Consider the following 18,562-nt stretch of genomic DNA (forward strand, 5'->3'; position numbering starts at 1 on the left):
CTTTTTAATCCCGGACGAATTTCGTATCCGGAACGTATCCATGAACGTCGAGGATGTCGATTTTAATGACAGGTAATTATCTCAGCATTAATCGGCTTGTGCGATCTCGCGATTAACCGCAATTATATATCTCGGTATGCGTGATCGATGCATTCCACGCTCCGAAGCGTCGAAGACACGGTTTCTAATATGCAGCATATTTTACGATGAGTCGTGTCGTTTAGCATTCGGGTAATCGAAAAAAATCGACAAGCATCAAAGAGCATCGAGAGATTTTGTTGCCGCGGCGGATTTCATTGATATAAGTCACCGCGCTTGTTTACGATATTTGCGCGCCAAATATTGGCGCGTCCGCGCGTCCGCCATGATGGCGTGTCATTTCGAATTTTTGCGTCGTGCGCGATACTTATCGGGAGTGCAATCTGCGGTCAATAATGAAAAATAATTGAATAATTTAAATTATCGGTATTATATATATATATTGTGGAATATTAAAAAATCATCGAAGATTATCGAGGATTATTTGAAATATTAATTATTTTAAGTGATGCTACAATTTGGTTCTATTTGTGTTGTAGAGTATCAATCTAATTTTATATTAAAAATATTAAAAACTTACTTAAAAATAATAATAACAATATACGACAAGATATCGGGATAAATCTTTAAAATAAGAGCCTAGATAGCACAAGACATTTTAAGGCTAAAAGACATTTTAAAAATATCTAAAAAAGGATAATATGTCCTTAAGTCATCTTTCAGATATCTTTTAGGAATATCAGCTGTCTGGAAAGTATTTCGCATGTTTTATTAAAAACTAGCATTGTAAATACATATACTTATACATTTCATGTAAAAAAATTTTGTTTACAAAAAAATATTGATTTTAATATAGAAAATTATTGTATATAACATAAATATCTAGAATAAAAAGTATCACACAAAATTTTGATCTGTATTAATATAAATATATAGTTGAAAGCATTTAATACTCAACTTTATATATATGCGTATAATATTTTTTTTTTACTATTAGAAAGATTAGTTATATTACAATGTATTATATTATGTATTATTAAAGTATTATGATAAAACACATTAAAAAAAATAATATTAAAAAACTTTCTTACTTTTTATTAAAATAAAGAGTAAAATATAGGTAAAAAGTTAACATAAGTTTCCCGATGCTAAATGTATTCGAAGATAAAATATGTATATAATTTACATATATAAATATTATATGTATATGTATATACAATTTCAAATTTTTTTTGGACAAAATTATATTTTGTTTAAAGGAAACTTTGTTAATTTTTTGTTTTTTAATATTAGATTGACTAATATTTTTAAAAGAAAAAAAATATTATACTATAAATTATATTATATTAACTTCTGTACTTACAAATTATATATAAAAATAAATAAAATAAATTTTACATCTATCAATAAATAATTTGTGTATTATTATATCTTTAACGATAATGTGACAGTTTATCTTTTGACGAAATTTATACATAATAATTTTCAAAGAATTCATAAATAAATTGCTTTAAACTTTTTATCAAAAAATGAAATAGCACAGTTTTTGTCATTCATAGATTTAATAAATTGATAATTCAAGTTTAATTATTCCTTATTTTTTTAAGTAGATAGAAGATGTCGAAAACGATATTTCTGATTCGTGATTTGATATCTGCGCTGTTGTATTTTATGATGGATTTTCGAAATATATTGTTTTACTACATTTGCCATACATTCATTTATCTGAAATAAAATATTATTAATAAAAGTAATAATTTTTTTTTCTCTATAAAAATATAACATGATATTTCTGATTTTCTCTAATATGATGCAACAAAATATACATATTTAGTTATATATGACATATATAAAAAATATAAATAGATTTATAATAGGTTTATAAGAAATTTAATAAATTATAAGTATATATATATATATATATATATATATATATATATATATATATATGTCTCTCATTTGGCAATAATATCTGTCCACAATATTTACCTCATCTTGTGTAATAATGTCATATTCTGGAATAAACGTTATTTCGACTTTAATTTGTTCCACAAATTCTTTTATCTGAAACATTATTTAAATATATACTATTAAAAATAAATAATATTTAATCTTGCAATATAAGAATCGCAGAGTTAATATAAAATTTTTTACTTTCAGCATAATTGAAACAAGATATAATAAAAATAAAATATATAAATATTTATAAACACATAAGTTTAAAATGAGAAATTGAGATAAGAGTCAGTGTGATATTTGGGTGTAGAAAATTTACCATCTCAAGTTGTTCTTCAGAATATACGTGGTTAATAAGGTCAATTAACACTGCCATCGCACTTAATTGTCTACACAAACGAAACAAAAAGTCAATTATAATTTATATATATACACATAATTTATATAATTTATATATATATATATATATATATATATATATATATATAAAATAAAAAATATTATTACTTGGGTTTTAGATCTACAAATTTCGTTAATATGTAATTAAGCACTTCATTATGTTTTGCATGCATTTCAATAATATTATGAAAATAATAAAGATGATCTATGTCTTGAATTTGTTTATGAAGATCTACTGGCACGCTCGCTAGTATTTTATATTTAATAGTAAAAACATTTGTCGAGCAACAAAGAAATTTTAATAGTTTTCTATCAAGTTTCCATGTATATGTTTGCCATATTGCGTCCCAAGTCAGGTGACTATTAGGTGCTGTTAAACCATTACAATATATCCAGTCTTTCCACTCTTGAAAAAGTCTATGAGAATTTAGAAAAAAAAAAAAATTAAAAAGTCATAGAAATTTAAATTATAATTTTGTATCTTGTGCCATGTATTTTAATTAATTAATTAAAGGTGTCGCGAAAGATATAAAAAAAATATAGTTGGAACAATAATTATAAGAAAAATTACTTAGTTTCTGTAGAATTTGCGAGATGTTTTTTTAATTTAGAATTAGCTATCATCCTGCATTCAGTATCACCGAGAAGGCATAACCATTTAGCGGCTTCATATCTTAAACATTTTGTAAGATCGTCGTCTTGAGATGATTCATCGTATTTTATTTTCAGAAGAAGCTCATATAAATTGCTCATTAAACTTGTCTGAAAATTATTAAATAATTATTAATAATATAAATTAAATAATTATTAATAATATAAATTTTATACTAATATGTATATACATATATGTATATATAGACATTTTGGTATATGATAATTAATAATGAAAAGATGAAGAAAAAGCGACTGATAAAAGATAAAAAGATGAAAGATAGATAGAAAGATGAAGAAGGAGAATTAAACAATAACTTTTTTTAATAGAAAAAAGTTTTTTTTTAATTTTTATACTTTTTAAATAATGAGTTTACGATGAAGCATAATACTAAATTTTCTTTAGCTAGACAAACAAATACAAGTGCACGCGCGCGCAGATGTGTGTGTGGGTGAATGGATGTGAGTTTGTAAAAATATATAATATGTTTTTATTAACGAAGAAAGAATTATTGAGAATATATTATTATTTACCTTAAGCTCATCAATTTTTTTGCCTGGAAATTGTAAGATAGTTGATATGTCTTCGAGAGCCTTAAACATAGGATACCATGCCACATAATCTTTCTCTTGCGATAAGTATTTTATGAGTTCGAAAAATATAGACGAATCGAGTTGGCCGTTCATCGTGAAGTGATATGCGTCATCGATAATTTGAGCACGATTGAGAACATGTATATTTGTAAAGTTGTTTTTGTTTTGTAGATATTTTGCAATCTTTAGCCAATTGCTAGCTTCATAATTAACACGATAATATCCTGTCATAAGTTATATAATAAATAATTTTATTAATAATTAAATTTTTTGATTGTTTAGAGAGAAGAAAACAGAGATTTATTAAAAAATATCTTTACATATTTGTACCTTTTTCTTTTTTTCATGTTGAAAGCATAAAAAAAAATGCATAAAAAATTGCGCTCATTATAAATACGAATGTAAATTATATTATTTATTGCAATAATGTATTATATTAATAATTGAGTTTTATGAAATTTAGCTGTGCAAAAAATTTTGAATAAAATTAATAGTATAATTTTGATTATAGTAATTAATGATTAAAATTGAATTATACTGTACAGCACAATTTTTATCACATATTACATTTATAAAAAGCGTATTTTTTATAGATTTTTAATATAAAGCTGTAATCTAATTTAAAAATTTAAATTGTTCTCGCATAGTTTTTGCATTGCGCTTAGAATTTATGCTCTTTTGCACAAAATATGTAACAGCGTAATGTAAACATTTTTCGCAAAACTATTATTTCTTTATTAAAGAATTTAAATTAAATAGTCAAACAATTTAAAATTTTATAATTTAAAAATGCAAATATTTAATATTTATACACAAAAACTTAAAATTGAAATAAAAATTTATGTAATAAATACACTTAATCATAAAATTAACAATTAATATTTACCTGTTTGTTGTAAATTAACTATTATCCATTCTTCCAATTGGTGAGGAAATAACAATTTAGCACCCGAAAGAGTTATCCATCGATAGTCTCCTATATACCACTGAGATATAGAATCGGGATGATTTTCTACAGCTATAGTTAAAGGTATCCACCACTTTATATTCAATTCTAAGCTGTCGATATTTGATATCGATATGTTTAAGTAACGATCATCTTGTTCTCTAACTTCTAATACAGGATAATGTTTTTGCAGTGCCCAAGGATTCAGTTTTTCTTTTATATTAAATTTTCTTATAGCTATTTGCGTTTTATTGTAAGCAGTTTGCATAGCATCCCAGAAATCATCCAAAGTTGCTGATCTAACAATAAACATTACTAAATTTGCTTAGCATATTAATTTAACATTGCTGGTATTCAATATTGAATATAACAAATTTTGCATCAAAGAATTGTTATTAATTATTAATTTGCGTTGATAAAACAAAACTTACAATGATTAGAAAAGAGAGAGGAATTTGAAGTAAGTAATAGTTAGAATAACGAAACAGTTGCCCGATAAGAGAAGAGACACAACTGTGAAAGGACCTAGGAAACCAAAGGACATAGGAAAAAAAAAGAAAATGTAATACGTTATAAGATAAAAAAATTTAAATTAAAAAACATTTATATATAGTTATATTTATGTATATATTTGGCCATTATTTCCTATTTATTTTTAGAATATAATTTAATATAAATTATTTTATTACTTACTGTTTTTTAAAAAATATCTCCAGACCTTCATGAAATACATCATCGGTAAGAAAATATCGCAACATGCGCATTATATTAGGTGCTATACAAGAAACATATAAAATGTTTAATTATTTGTATGTATGTGTGTTTAAGTACATTTAAATTGAACAAGTATTTTCAAGTATTATTCAAGAATTTATTCAAGTATAGTTTCGTTATATTAACCATTTTATAAAAAAAATTTGTATTTTAATCTTACATTTATATCTTACATATATATGTATATGCTTATAAATTTTTTTCTTCTTTATTCACAACAAAATTATTATGTAATAATGAGAAGATTAGTTAGCGTTCTTTTTTTTTCACGACATTTATTTTTATATTAGATAACTGTTTAATTATATTTACTCACCCTTGATATAATAGGAAAAAGAAAAAAGTGAATTAATTTCAGAAGATTTGAAGATCGTTGATGTAAGAGGCTCCATAATAGAATGAGTGTCCAAACGTAAAGATTCTTGTTGCATCTGAACTACATAAAGTTCTGACATGCGAGATTCTGGATAAATCTGAAGACGATAATTTTGATGTGATTATATATTTAAAGGTTTCAATCGGAAGAGCACATTATCTGTGCACAATTACTGTTTGCAATATTGTTTGCTATATATGTTATTGCTAAAATTTTTATTTTTTGTCACAAAAAAATGTAACAGAAATATGTTTAAAGTTAAGTGCATGCGATATAACTTATTTAGAATTATAAAAAAGAAATTGTATTTTTTGTATATTTAAATTAAAACGCGTATTTTGACAAAAGTATTCTCAATATTTCCAAATTTATAAAGAACTTGGGAATATTGTCACATAACACAATTAGTGTTATGATATTAACGGATTAAGAAATTATAAATTTCTTTATCTTTAATAGCATATTATTTTAACTGAAAAAAACCTGGTTGATGATATCCGTTCCAAACAACGTAGCAAGACCTTCGTACAACCAATGATAAGACCACCAAGATGATGAGTTCATTCGAATATTCAGCCACTGATGTACCATTTCGCGTGTTATTAAATGCGCTATTCCTATTTTGTGCGTAATGGAATCAACTTCATTATCATAGACAACAGATGTTTCTCTAAAAATGTTTGTTATAATACGGTTATGTCTTTATTACAAACATGTAGTTTATCAACAAATAATCAACAAGTAATGTACAATAAAGTAAATGTTTAAAAAGATATATATATATATATATATATATATATATCTTTTTATTTTCTTATAATAAATTATAAATAATAAAAATATCTTTATTTAATTTTATGGTTTATTATTTTTTTAACTTTAATTATATATATATATATTACCTATAAAAAATGAGTTTCCATTTTTTTATGCTATTATGTGGTAGATTTGGAATCAGGACATGTTGCATTGTCAACATTTCTTCTAAATGTTCTTTAGCTACCATATTTTCATCGAAGAATGATATAACGTCTGCAATAACGCTCTTCGCAAATTGTATATGCGGTACCAAATTAGCTCTACACCATATATTTATCTCGTTAGGTATTATCTCGTTAGGTATTATCTCTTTAGGTAATTTCGTTACTTCGTACGCGTCATTTGAAGTTACTAAGAATGCAACGAGATAGGTGGGAATCATAGAAGTGAGATTGAAGTGTGTCCATTTCATTACAGTTATTTCTGTTTGATTTAAATTTTCCGGCATATTTGATAAAGCTATATACAATCTATGATGCTTTATATTTATACTAAAGACGGACTTAAATTTTGGATCATCCCAACATGGAAATAATTGTCGAGCGCCAATTGCTTGGAAAGAGGTTGCCAAAAACCACCTATTATCATTTTAACAAAATCTTATACAACGTCTTATCAAATCTAAATTTTATATAGATATAACAAATACATGTTTAATTATTATTTGTATTAGGTATAAAATGGAGAATGTATAAATAAATCTTATGAATAATAATTTAAAGAATATAATAATATTTTACTTTATGATAAAATTTTATATTATATTATTGTATATTTTACTTTATTATAATATTATATATAATTATCATATTGCGTATTATCATATTAATATATGCTTTTTTATTATGATATATGGCAATTCTTTTGTTGTACATCGCATATTGACATATTGACATATATAATATGCAATATGTTTTATACTTTTAGTAAAATGTGCATTAAAAAAATAAAATAATTAGTATTTTTTAATATTCAAAAGAAAAAGAAGAGTCTTACACAAGACAGATATAACTCAATATATATCTCAAATTACGATATCTGAATCTTTCAAAATAAAAATATATGACGCAGATAAGAAGTAATTTTGTTGACATTTCATGAGAAATATCGATATATCATGATATAGAAAAAAGTTAATATAAAAAATAGTAATAAATTGTGTTTGCATAACGAAAAAACGGGCACATTTTTAACATTTTTATTTATAATATTTACTTACGATGTATATCCGTTTTCGTTTGTGAGGAAAGTTTTGAAAATATTTTCTCCATCATGTAAAATAGTGTCAAACTCCATTTCAAGAACATAACTTCCCTCTGATAGTTCCTTAGAGAATTGGAAAATGAGAATGTTACTTTCATTACTATACGTTAATGTAATATTATCTGTTGGAGCATAATAATTATCAAATGGCTGTTTCTTCAAAAAATTAATGTTTTTTATTTTTATTTGTAGCAGTTGTGCATGCAAACTTATATTCCATGTTGGTTGTTCGATTTTGATGTATACGGTGCTATCACCAGAGAAGTTATTTATTTCTTCATTGAAAAATTGGATATTTAGCATATAATGGATCGGTCGTATGTAATCTGGTAAACTGTATTCAGTTGTTAAATTTGTATTATTTATTCCATTATTGTTGATTAAAGGTCTTTCAGTTTCTCTGATAAGTATTAACACGCTGTTTACTATCACTTGTAAGAAAGCCATATCGTTTCTCTCGTTACATATATCTGTAAATATATATCTATTTATCTTTTCTTATCAAAACAAAATATATAATTTAAAATAAAATAAAACTTGGTTTCTTCTTTCTTTAATATAACTTTCTTTTATATAACTTCGCTAATTAAATTAATTAAATTTAATTGTATGTTATTATTGATATTTATAATATAATTTTCGATACATCAGGTGTGCTTATATACAGTAAACAAGTAAACAGGCAATAAAAAATTAAAACAAAATTAAATTTTTAAGTATTAATTTTAATATTAATATTAAATTTAATTATATTATTAATACTAGTAATATTTTGTGAGCTAATTATATTCCAATAATTATTATATTTTGCAAACTATATTCCAATAATTATTTTAAAAGTAATTGTCTATTAGCACAGAAACATTTGTTATATCTTTAAATTAAATATTAATAGCCAATTAAATTTTTGTATACAATTTAGCATTTAAAAATATTTTTTTTATTAATGGAAATAGAATGGATTTTTATTGCAAAAGATGTTGTTTCTCCTTAATTTATAAAAATTTTTAGTCAAAATAATGTTCGCAATTTACTAATAAACAAAAAGAGTATTTTAAAAATAATTTAATTGTTCTTTAAAAAAAGTTTTAAATATAGATTATTAATCTAATTTAATAGATGTGTTTTAATTTTGCAAGAGAAGTGCGTCAAATTTATAGCAATTGTTCGCACACATTTGATATATTATTAACATACTTTTGAAAGTCATGATTTATATTCTATCATATAGCTACAATACAGTATTTTTATTTATTTTATATTATATATTATATATATATATATATATATATATATATATATATAAAACAGAAAAATCGTTAATCAAATCGAAGATAGATATTAACGATTTTTCTGTTTGTACACATTTTTGTAATATCACATTCATCTTCCTTAATAACGAAAATTGGTAGTACCTCGCTTATAATTATTACGTAAATAATATAATTTTAAAAATCATATAAATGTGTATATTTATATGTACTATATATTTGTAATGTGTAAAACGAAATGTATAAACGCCATAAAATGTTTTTATGATTATAAAATATTTCTCTTTTTTAATCTCTTCGCGAACTAATAAAGCATACAATAATTTAAATATTTTTAAACAAAAAAATTTTTAGAATTGATATTAAATATCTAAAAGACCAAAGTTTTTTTAATATTTTGTAATATTACAAACATGAGAATTATTTATATTACATTAATAAGTTTATTATTTCTCATAAAGATATAATACAATACTTTTATAAAAAGAACTGAGTTTGTCAAATTTATAGCTTATCTAAACTTCTTAAAATTATTTAAATTATATTCCGGCATTTTCAACTTTATTAAAAAAAGATGTATCAATTTTTGTTAACTTACCTTGTATATCGAAATTGTTTAGCAATTATGATACAATTCTTTAAAGACGGTTGCAATTAGCATATTATTATCATGAAATGGTAGTAGCAAAAGTATGTATCACGATCTTGCTATTACGATAGACTGCTGAAAATTACCATTTTCGAAATATTTAATATCATAAGTAATGTTAAAATGTCATTGATGTAAATAGATTTCAAGGTTGTCTGATTGTTTTCTTAGTCCATGAACATCAAATCAATATACATAGGGTATCCGAAAATTCGCGCAACACCCTTTAAGGAAAGGTACAGAATGTTATTCTGAACAGAAAAGTCCTGTACCATTTTTTTCAATAACGCTTAATAAAAGAGTTATTATTGAGTGAAGTCTGGTCTATTATCGCCGATCTTGAGCCGGGCGCACATCGGTGATCCGTCATAAACATCTGAGCGCTCACACGCACTAGGCGCGCGGCTCACCGACCGTATCTATAATAAATTAGACTAAAAAATAGTAATTTTTTATTTAATTTCATGTATGCTTTAATACTATGACGACTCCAAGCTTTGTAAAAATAATTGTCAAAAATAAAATTAATTATACATTACATTGTAAATTTTATTTACATTGGTAGTGGAAAATTTGATATCAGTTTGCTCATAGAAAAAATGAAAACAACATGTATTAATTTTAAAACAGTTTTATATTTTATTGTAGTTTTGGATATATTTTTATGATACAATGTACAATCTCATGATTTTAAACAAAAATTATATGAGAATTACATAATTACAATGAAGTACTGATAGGAATCGCATGTGAAAAACGTAATACAAATTAATGACAGAATTTAAATAAGAATTTAAATTATAAAAATGTATACAAAAGAGATAATAGTATGAAAAATTGCTATAAAAAATGCTACAGAATTTATTGTATATCAAAAAATATAAACTTGTAATAATTTTAATATATTTATAATTTTTATGATTCATATATATGATTATTAATATTAACAAAATTAAATATAAATATTTAATATTATATAATATTAATAATTTAATAAAATATATATAATTTTTAATATAAAAATAAATTAAAAATATTAAAAACATTTGCATAAAAATAATAATAACATATGACAAATTATTGGTATAAATATTTTTAAACATTTATCCAAAAATAGAACCTTGTGATAAAGATTGGATATATGAATGCATCATAATTTTTCATTCATGAATTTAATAAGTTAATAATTCAACTTATGTTTAATTACATTATCTTTATTTTCTTTATTTCTCTTTTCCATTTTTTATAAAATGGAAACGACTTATTTGATTTTCGATTTGAGATAAGCGTAGTTTTATCTTGTGATGGACAAACGAAATTCGTTTTTTTATTAAAGATTTCAGGCATTTATTTAACTGAAACAAATTATTATTAATAAAAATAGTAATTTTGTTTTACTCTATATACGTGGGCAAATAAAATATAAACCAAATTTTTTCCAAAACATTTTATTCGATCAAATTATTTTCAACGCACACCCAGATCATTTTTCTACATACTTTCCACTAAAATCTGAGCATTTTTGCCATCGGATTGGCAATTTTTTTATTTTCGTATTATAAAAAGTAGTCGGATGCGTCTGAAATCAATTGCGCAAACCAAGCTTTTTTTAAAAAATTCTTTACTTGATCATTATCTTTTATGACACAAGAATAAAAAACTGTCAACCATAACCGATGGCAAAAATGATTATATTAGATTAATGGAAATTATGTAAAAAAATGACTTTAATAGGCGTTGAAAATATTTTGATTTAATAAAAACAACTTTTTTTGAAAAAAAGTTTGATTTGCGCAATTGATTTCGGACACGTTCTACTACTTTTTGACACAAAAATAAGAAAAACGTCAATTTGGTAGCAAAAATGCTTAGATATGGGTGTGCGTTGGAAATATTTTGAATATTTTGAATAAAATGTTTTGCAAAAAAAAATTGATTTATATTTTACTTGCCCACATAAAAATAAGATGCAATATTTTTTTTATTTCTGATTTTTCCGATATAATTCAGATAAGATATATTTATATGTTATAATATATATGTATATATATATATATATATATATATATATATATATATATATTGAGAGAGAGAGAGAGAGAAACAAATAAATTTAAATATAAAAAAGTTAATAAATGAAATTTTTGTAATTACAGAATTTATCTCTGAGTTAAACAAATCCACCTTAGCATTGATTATTAATTCCCTTTCTATCAAATTTTTTTCTAGAAATGGTATTATCTGAAACAAATTATTTTAATTATATGTTGTCAAAAATTAATAATTTAATCTTGCAGTATGAAAAATGGATAACATATTTTTTGTGTTGAGCACAATTAAAAATTATAATAATTATAATAAAAATAAAATATGTAAAATACTTGGAAGTAGAAAAGTATATATACATAATAATGATAAACCGTTTTACTGTTTTACAAATAAATTTACCGTAATAAATACGTCTACAGTATATATGTGATTGATAATATGAATTAACGCTGCAATCGTATTGAATTGTCTACAAAAAACAAAGAATTATAATTATATGTATAACAAACTTTTTTTTGATATGTTATAAAATGTGCATATTTACAAAGAAAAATGTTATTACTTGGGTTTTACGTTCATGAAATTTTGTAATATATGGGTAAGGATTGTTTCATCTCTTGCATGTTTTTCAATAATATTATGAAAATAAAAAATATGATCATTGTGTTGGATTTCTTCTGAATGATCTTTTGGCACTTTTGTTAGCATTTTATGATTTATAATAAATGGATTTTGTGAATAAGTGAGATATTTTAATATTTTCTTATCAAGTTTTTGTGTATACGTTTGCGATACTTTATTCCAAATAGAAATACTTGCTCGAACCAAACCATTACAATAAATCCATTCTTTCCACCATGGTAAGATTCTATATTTAAAAAAAAAAATAAAAATTTGTTATAAAAATTTAAATCATAATTTAGTGTATCTTATATTATCATATTATTTATTTTGATTATTTGCACATAAAAAATATAGAAAAAGTGCAGTTAAAAAAGTTATAATTTAATTGTAAAAAAAGTTACATATTTGTTTCATTATGTTTGAGATAATCATTCAATTTCATCTCGGCTGCATTTTTGCAATTGGAATGACCGAAAATACATAACCATTTAGCAGCTTCTTGTCGTAAACATTTTATGAGCTCGTTGTCGTTAGGTGTTTCATTGTATGTTATACGCTGAAGAAGTTCATATAAACTTTTTGCTACATGTGCCTAAAAATTATTATACAATATATATAAAATGTTTATTGATAAAAGCTATATTATAATTTACCTTCAAATGACTGATTTCTTCGTTCGAAAATAAAAAGATAATTGACATGTCTTCGAGAGCTTTAAACATAGGATACCACGCCACATAATCTGACTCATGCGATAGATATTCCGTGAGGTTCAAGAATGTAGACAAATTTATTTGGCCTGTTTTCACGAAGTAATATGCATCATCGATGATTTGAGCACGATTGAGAACATGTATTTTTTTATAAAGTGTAATATTATTTAGATATCTCGCAATATTTAGCCAATTGTCGGTTTCATAATTAACACGATAATATCCTGTCATACATAAAATAAATTTTTTAAATTATTAAATTTTTATGATTTGTGTAGAGATTTAGAAAAAAATGTTTTTACATATCTGTATCTTTTTTATTTTTATTTTTAAAGCATACGAAAAATTGCTCATATTATAAATAAGAATGTAAATCTCACGTTATTTACTGCAATATATCCAAGTATTACATTGATAAAAATCAGTTTTCCTTAAAACTTAATTGAGGAAGAATTCTTAATTATTTAATATAATTTTGATTATATAATTAACAATTAAATTGTATTGTGCAATACAATATTTATTACATTTGTCATTTACAAAAAAAAATACCGTAAAATTAATAATTATCAATATTTACCAATTTGTTGTAAATTAACTATTATCCACTCATTCGAATCGTATAGAAAATTAAAAGCAATGCTGCTCAAGGAAGATAACCAGAATGAGTAAGGTTTGTCCAAAGATATTGTAAAATCAGGTGCTCTCTCCTGAGTTATAGTTATGAGTATACTCAATTCTCTATCCAAATCTAAACTCTGGATATTTTCTATCGATATTTTCAAGATGTTAGGTTTTTGTCTAACCATTAATATAGGATAATGTTTTAGCTTTGTCCAAGGATCCAGTTTTTCTTTTATATTTATAGATATACCGTAAACCATTTGCATAGTCTCCCAAAAATTAAGAATTGTTGACCTAAGCTCGATAAATATATAAAATGTTACATTTATGCTATATTAAATATTATATATTTTACATTTAAAAATGTAGAATTGTCAAGAATTTGTATCTACTAACATATTTTGTGCCACAATTTTGCATACCTTATCATTTAGTCATTATGGTTTACCAAGAAACACGTTTTTTTTATCTATGTGCATTCTAATTTAATCTAATCATCGATTATTCACGCGACACAGAACATTAATTTATATTTTGATTTATATGTATAATAATTTAGAATTAATCATAAAATTATAATTATATAATTATACGCAATTTTTTAGATTATTAATTATATTAATTTTTATACATAATTATTGCATTACTTACGTATCAGACGTGTTATAAAATATTTCAATACCATATCGAAATTTCTCATTCGTAAGAATATGTTGCAAAATGTGCAATATAGCTGATGCTATAACAAACCATATTAGAAAAGGCTGATTAAATATGTTTAAACTGAATTTATTACAGTGTCGACAACACACTTCTCTTCTAGATCATTTTTTCCTTATAAAGATTTATTTTATGTTTGATATATGTACATTTTTTATATAACGTTAGAATATTAAAATAGAAAAAAATCAAATTTATTTATCTTTTTTTTCTTTATGATTTTATGATATTTATAACACGCACGCGTATACACACATTTATACATATAATTATATTTGTTTGAGTTTACCTTTTATATAACAGGAAAGTGGAAGATAAAAATGAGGATCAGAATCCAAACGGAGCGATTCTTGTTTAATTTGTACTACAAACAGATCTGTCATACGGGACTCTGAAAAACTCTGGAGACGAAAGTTTTATTGGCTAAAGGAATATATTTTTAATTGAAGAAGCATGTTACTTCTCATATTGTTTGCATTAACCAAGCAATAACCAACATTAACTGTTTTTGTTAATGTAGAGATAATTTTCTTATATTTTTTTTCTAAGAGCACCTTGTCGTTCGCCATTTTTTTATTAAATATTTATATGTCAATATTCTTCCATTAGTATGGACAAATATAAATAGATATTAACGAATAAAAAAAATCTAATCAATAAAAAATATTCAAAAAATATTCAATGGAGAAATGACAAACGACAAAGTGATCTACTATTCTTATATTCAATTACACTAAAAAATAAACAAAATATCTTTACAATAAATGTGAAACTATCTAAGATTAGATATCTTTAAAATTAAAAAAAAAATCTTGCAAATCTTTGAATTCAAACTAAAATGTGCTGTACTCTATCTAACTCATTTTTTAAAAAAGAGCAAGAGAAAATGAGAAGAAGCTTTCATTAAATATGTGTATATATATATATATATATATATATATATATATATATATATATATATATAATCAACCTTATTAACGATATCTGTTCCTAGTAACATCGCGATACCCTGATTTAACCAAAGATTAGGCGAGTTGATTTGATTATCCAACCATTGATATGTCATTTTGCGAGCTATTAAACGTGCTATCTCTATCTTGTGACCAGCGGAATCGATTTCTTCATTATAAGCAATAGCTGTTTCCCTAAAAGCCGTTGTTAATAGATTTATTATTTTCACTTTAATTGTTTATGTTTTATTATACCTGTAAAATATAAAATTGCATTTGTCCATGTCATATATGTTATATCGAAAGCCTGAGATTGCAATATGTTGTATATACGGGATTTCCTTGAAAGCTTCCCAATTTTCAAAGTACGTTGTAACATTCATAATAACATTTCTCGCGAACAGTAGATCGTACGTTGCCGATTTACACCATAGATTTACACCAGGAAATAAATAGAAATTATGTAGTATAAATCCGATACAATAAGTGGACATTGTGGGAGTAATTTTAAAATGTGTCCACTGCATCTCATTGTTCTCTTTCACTACATTTTGTACCGGCATATTCGAGGAAATTTTATATGAATCATGATGCTTTACAGAAATATTGAATGTCGCTTTCAGTATCGGCTCGTCCCAACATGGAAATAATTGTCGAGCTGCAAATGCCTGCGTTGCAACTATCCACCTATCATATTAATAATATACATATATATAACGAAAAATTTGTAATTGTTGCTAGTATTAGAAATTAATATATAATGAAAATGTACAGATGCGTTTTACGTCTATGAATAAAATATTTTAAGAATAATTCAGCAAAAACATTTTAGTGCGCATTTATTATTATGTTATTATAATATGCTATTGACAATTATTATAATAATAATAATTATAGTAATAGATAATATTTTTCTAATACATATTTTGTATATATAATTATATTTATGCATATATGTATATGCAAGACCTATGTTACAAAAATATTAATACTTTACAATTATTTAACAAAAATATTATATTTTACAATTATTTTGTTTAAATAGGGAAAATTCTCTCTTATCTCTAAAAAATTTATTAGGTGTTTATTAAAAAGATGCATATTTATATCTCTTTCACTAAGCTTATAAGTTTTATAGTCAATTAAAAATGTTGGGTATATGTATCTGTAAAAATGGTATTATGCTAATGTATTATGCTAATGGCAATATCAGAAATGACTTACAAAAATTTATTACTGTTTTTTAAACAGTGATAAATGAACATAATAATAAAATAATATTTTTTTCAGTATTTTTAGCATACTTAATTTTTACTTACATTTTCTGTCCTATATCTTTATAGGAAGTTTTGAAGAAAACTTCGTTATCATCTAAAGAACCGTTAAATGGCACATGCAAATCATAATAACCACTTAATATTTTCTCTCGAAAAATAATAACAAAAATATCATTTTCTTCTATGTGTTTATATATTCCTGTGGAATAGATTTTATACCATATTTTTGAGTTTTTGTCAACCAGTTGTATATTATTATGTATTTCAATATGTGGCTTTTGGACGTGTAAAGTTATGTATGATGTTGGAATATCGATTTTAATGTATATAACACATTTGCCAAAGAAATTTTTTGGTTCTACTTTGAAAAATTGTTGTAATTCTATATGTATATCATAGTGCAGCGGTGTTACGTAATGTTGTAAGGAAAATTTAATTGTTAAATCAATTGTTGAATCAATTGTTGAATCATTTGTTGAATCAATTATCGAGTCCGAATCATTTTTCACTTTTATTTCCTTTTTTGTAAGAAATGCTTCTCCAATTATAAATATTAAAGCGCTGTTTAATAACAGTCTTAGGAATATCATCCTCTTGTTATAGATATCTACAGAAATATTTTTTATGTTGTGTAAGAGATTATACTAATTTATATAAATTTAACTATTGTGAATTTATAGTATTTTAGTTTATTTTGATTTTTATAACAATAATCTTATTATATTATTTGTAATAACATTGTGAGAAAAAATATATTAATATATTATATAGAATACAAATAAATAATAATTATAACAATAATAATTTGGTTATTTTATATGACTTATGACATATATTGTGTGAAAAAGAGAAAGAAATTCTTGTCTACATCTTATATATATGTATATATATATATAAATTCTTATTTTTATTTACTTTGCTGCAAATGTTTCCTGAAATAATATAATTATCAAGTTCTCTTACTTAAAGTAAGATTGTTTTATTACCTTGAGTAAAATGTTTTTAACCTTATAAAGAAAAAGCTAGAGTCTTTATGATTTTCGGTATTAATGTCTATGATATTCGATCATATCCTTAAAATATGTTTATTATAATATTAAGTTAAAAGCTGTTAAATAATTTATCTTATCATTTCACATTTCACTTTAAAAAGCGTATTCATATTCTATTCATATTATTTTTTTTATATAATTTGTAATATAAATGTTTTTCACAAATGTATCAAAATGTGCAGTACAGTTCATAAGTCTATTAATAATAACTTATTAAGATATAAAAATTGGAATATATACATATATACATATATAAAAAGAACAGTAGACAATCAAGTCAACGGATTATTGTTTATTAATTTAAAAATAAAAGAAACTTATTTTCTTTTTTTTTTAAATAAAACTCTTTACAAAAATAAATTTTATATAAAGAATATGTGTAAAAAAGCAAAAAGAAAAATAGGGACTAATCTTACCTTTTCCAAAGATCACTGAAAACTAACGAATTTCACATATCTGGCACATTATAAATACAATATAATTCTTAAGGTCGAGTGATTGTCTCTTTAGAATATAAACACAATCAAGTCTCAATATATAAACAAATAAATTCATATTGTATCATTATTATAAATGACTTTGCAATAAATATAAACTATTATATAAATTTTAGAGATTGTAATAAAAAGTTTGTAATTTTTTCATTAATTAGAGTTTAATTTTTCGTATGATTGTTAGTCATCTTGTTAGACATCTAAAAAAGATATATATATATATATATATATATATATATATATATATATACATATAAAAGTTTCTCTCTATCTCTTTTTTTCTATAAGAAATATTTATTGATATATTTTTAAATATTGCGAA

General features: G+C 23.4%; 1 protein-coding gene across 1 annotated transcript; it reads right to left on the bottom strand.

Annotated features, from left to right (window-relative positions):
* Positions 1-1,399: 1,399 nt before the first annotated feature.
* Positions 1,400-18,243, bottom strand: LOC126850576 (uncharacterized). Its single transcript, XM_050593720.1, has 26 exons — positions 18,163-18,243; positions 16,737-17,301; positions 15,673-16,104; positions 15,438-15,612; positions 14,757-14,868; positions 14,399-14,486; positions 13,704-14,041; positions 13,064-13,347; positions 12,812-13,002; positions 12,349-12,654; positions 12,186-12,255; positions 11,892-11,978; positions 10,967-11,092; positions 10,839-10,857; positions 7,774-8,287; positions 6,638-7,132; positions 6,219-6,405; positions 5,676-5,832; positions 5,279-5,360; positions 4,526-4,884; positions 3,580-3,863; positions 2,966-3,156; positions 2,503-2,811; positions 2,315-2,384; positions 2,029-2,103; positions 1,400-1,764 (listed from the first exon to the last, which is right to left on the bottom strand). The coding sequence occupies exons 2-26, from the start codon at positions 17,282-17,284 to the stop codon at positions 1,642-1,644; spliced, it is 5,622 nt and encodes a 1,873-aa protein (XP_050449677.1). The 5' UTR covers positions 17,285-17,301; positions 18,163-18,243; the 3' UTR covers positions 1,400-1,641.
* Positions 18,244-18,562: the final 319 nt, after the last annotated feature.

Source organism: Cataglyphis hispanica, chromosome 6 (assembly GCF_021464435.1).
Source record: "Cataglyphis hispanica isolate Lineage 1 chromosome 6, ULB_Chis1_1.0, whole genome shotgun sequence".
In the NCBI taxonomy this organism is placed as follows: domain Eukaryota; kingdom Metazoa; phylum Arthropoda; class Insecta; order Hymenoptera; family Formicidae; genus Cataglyphis; species Cataglyphis hispanica.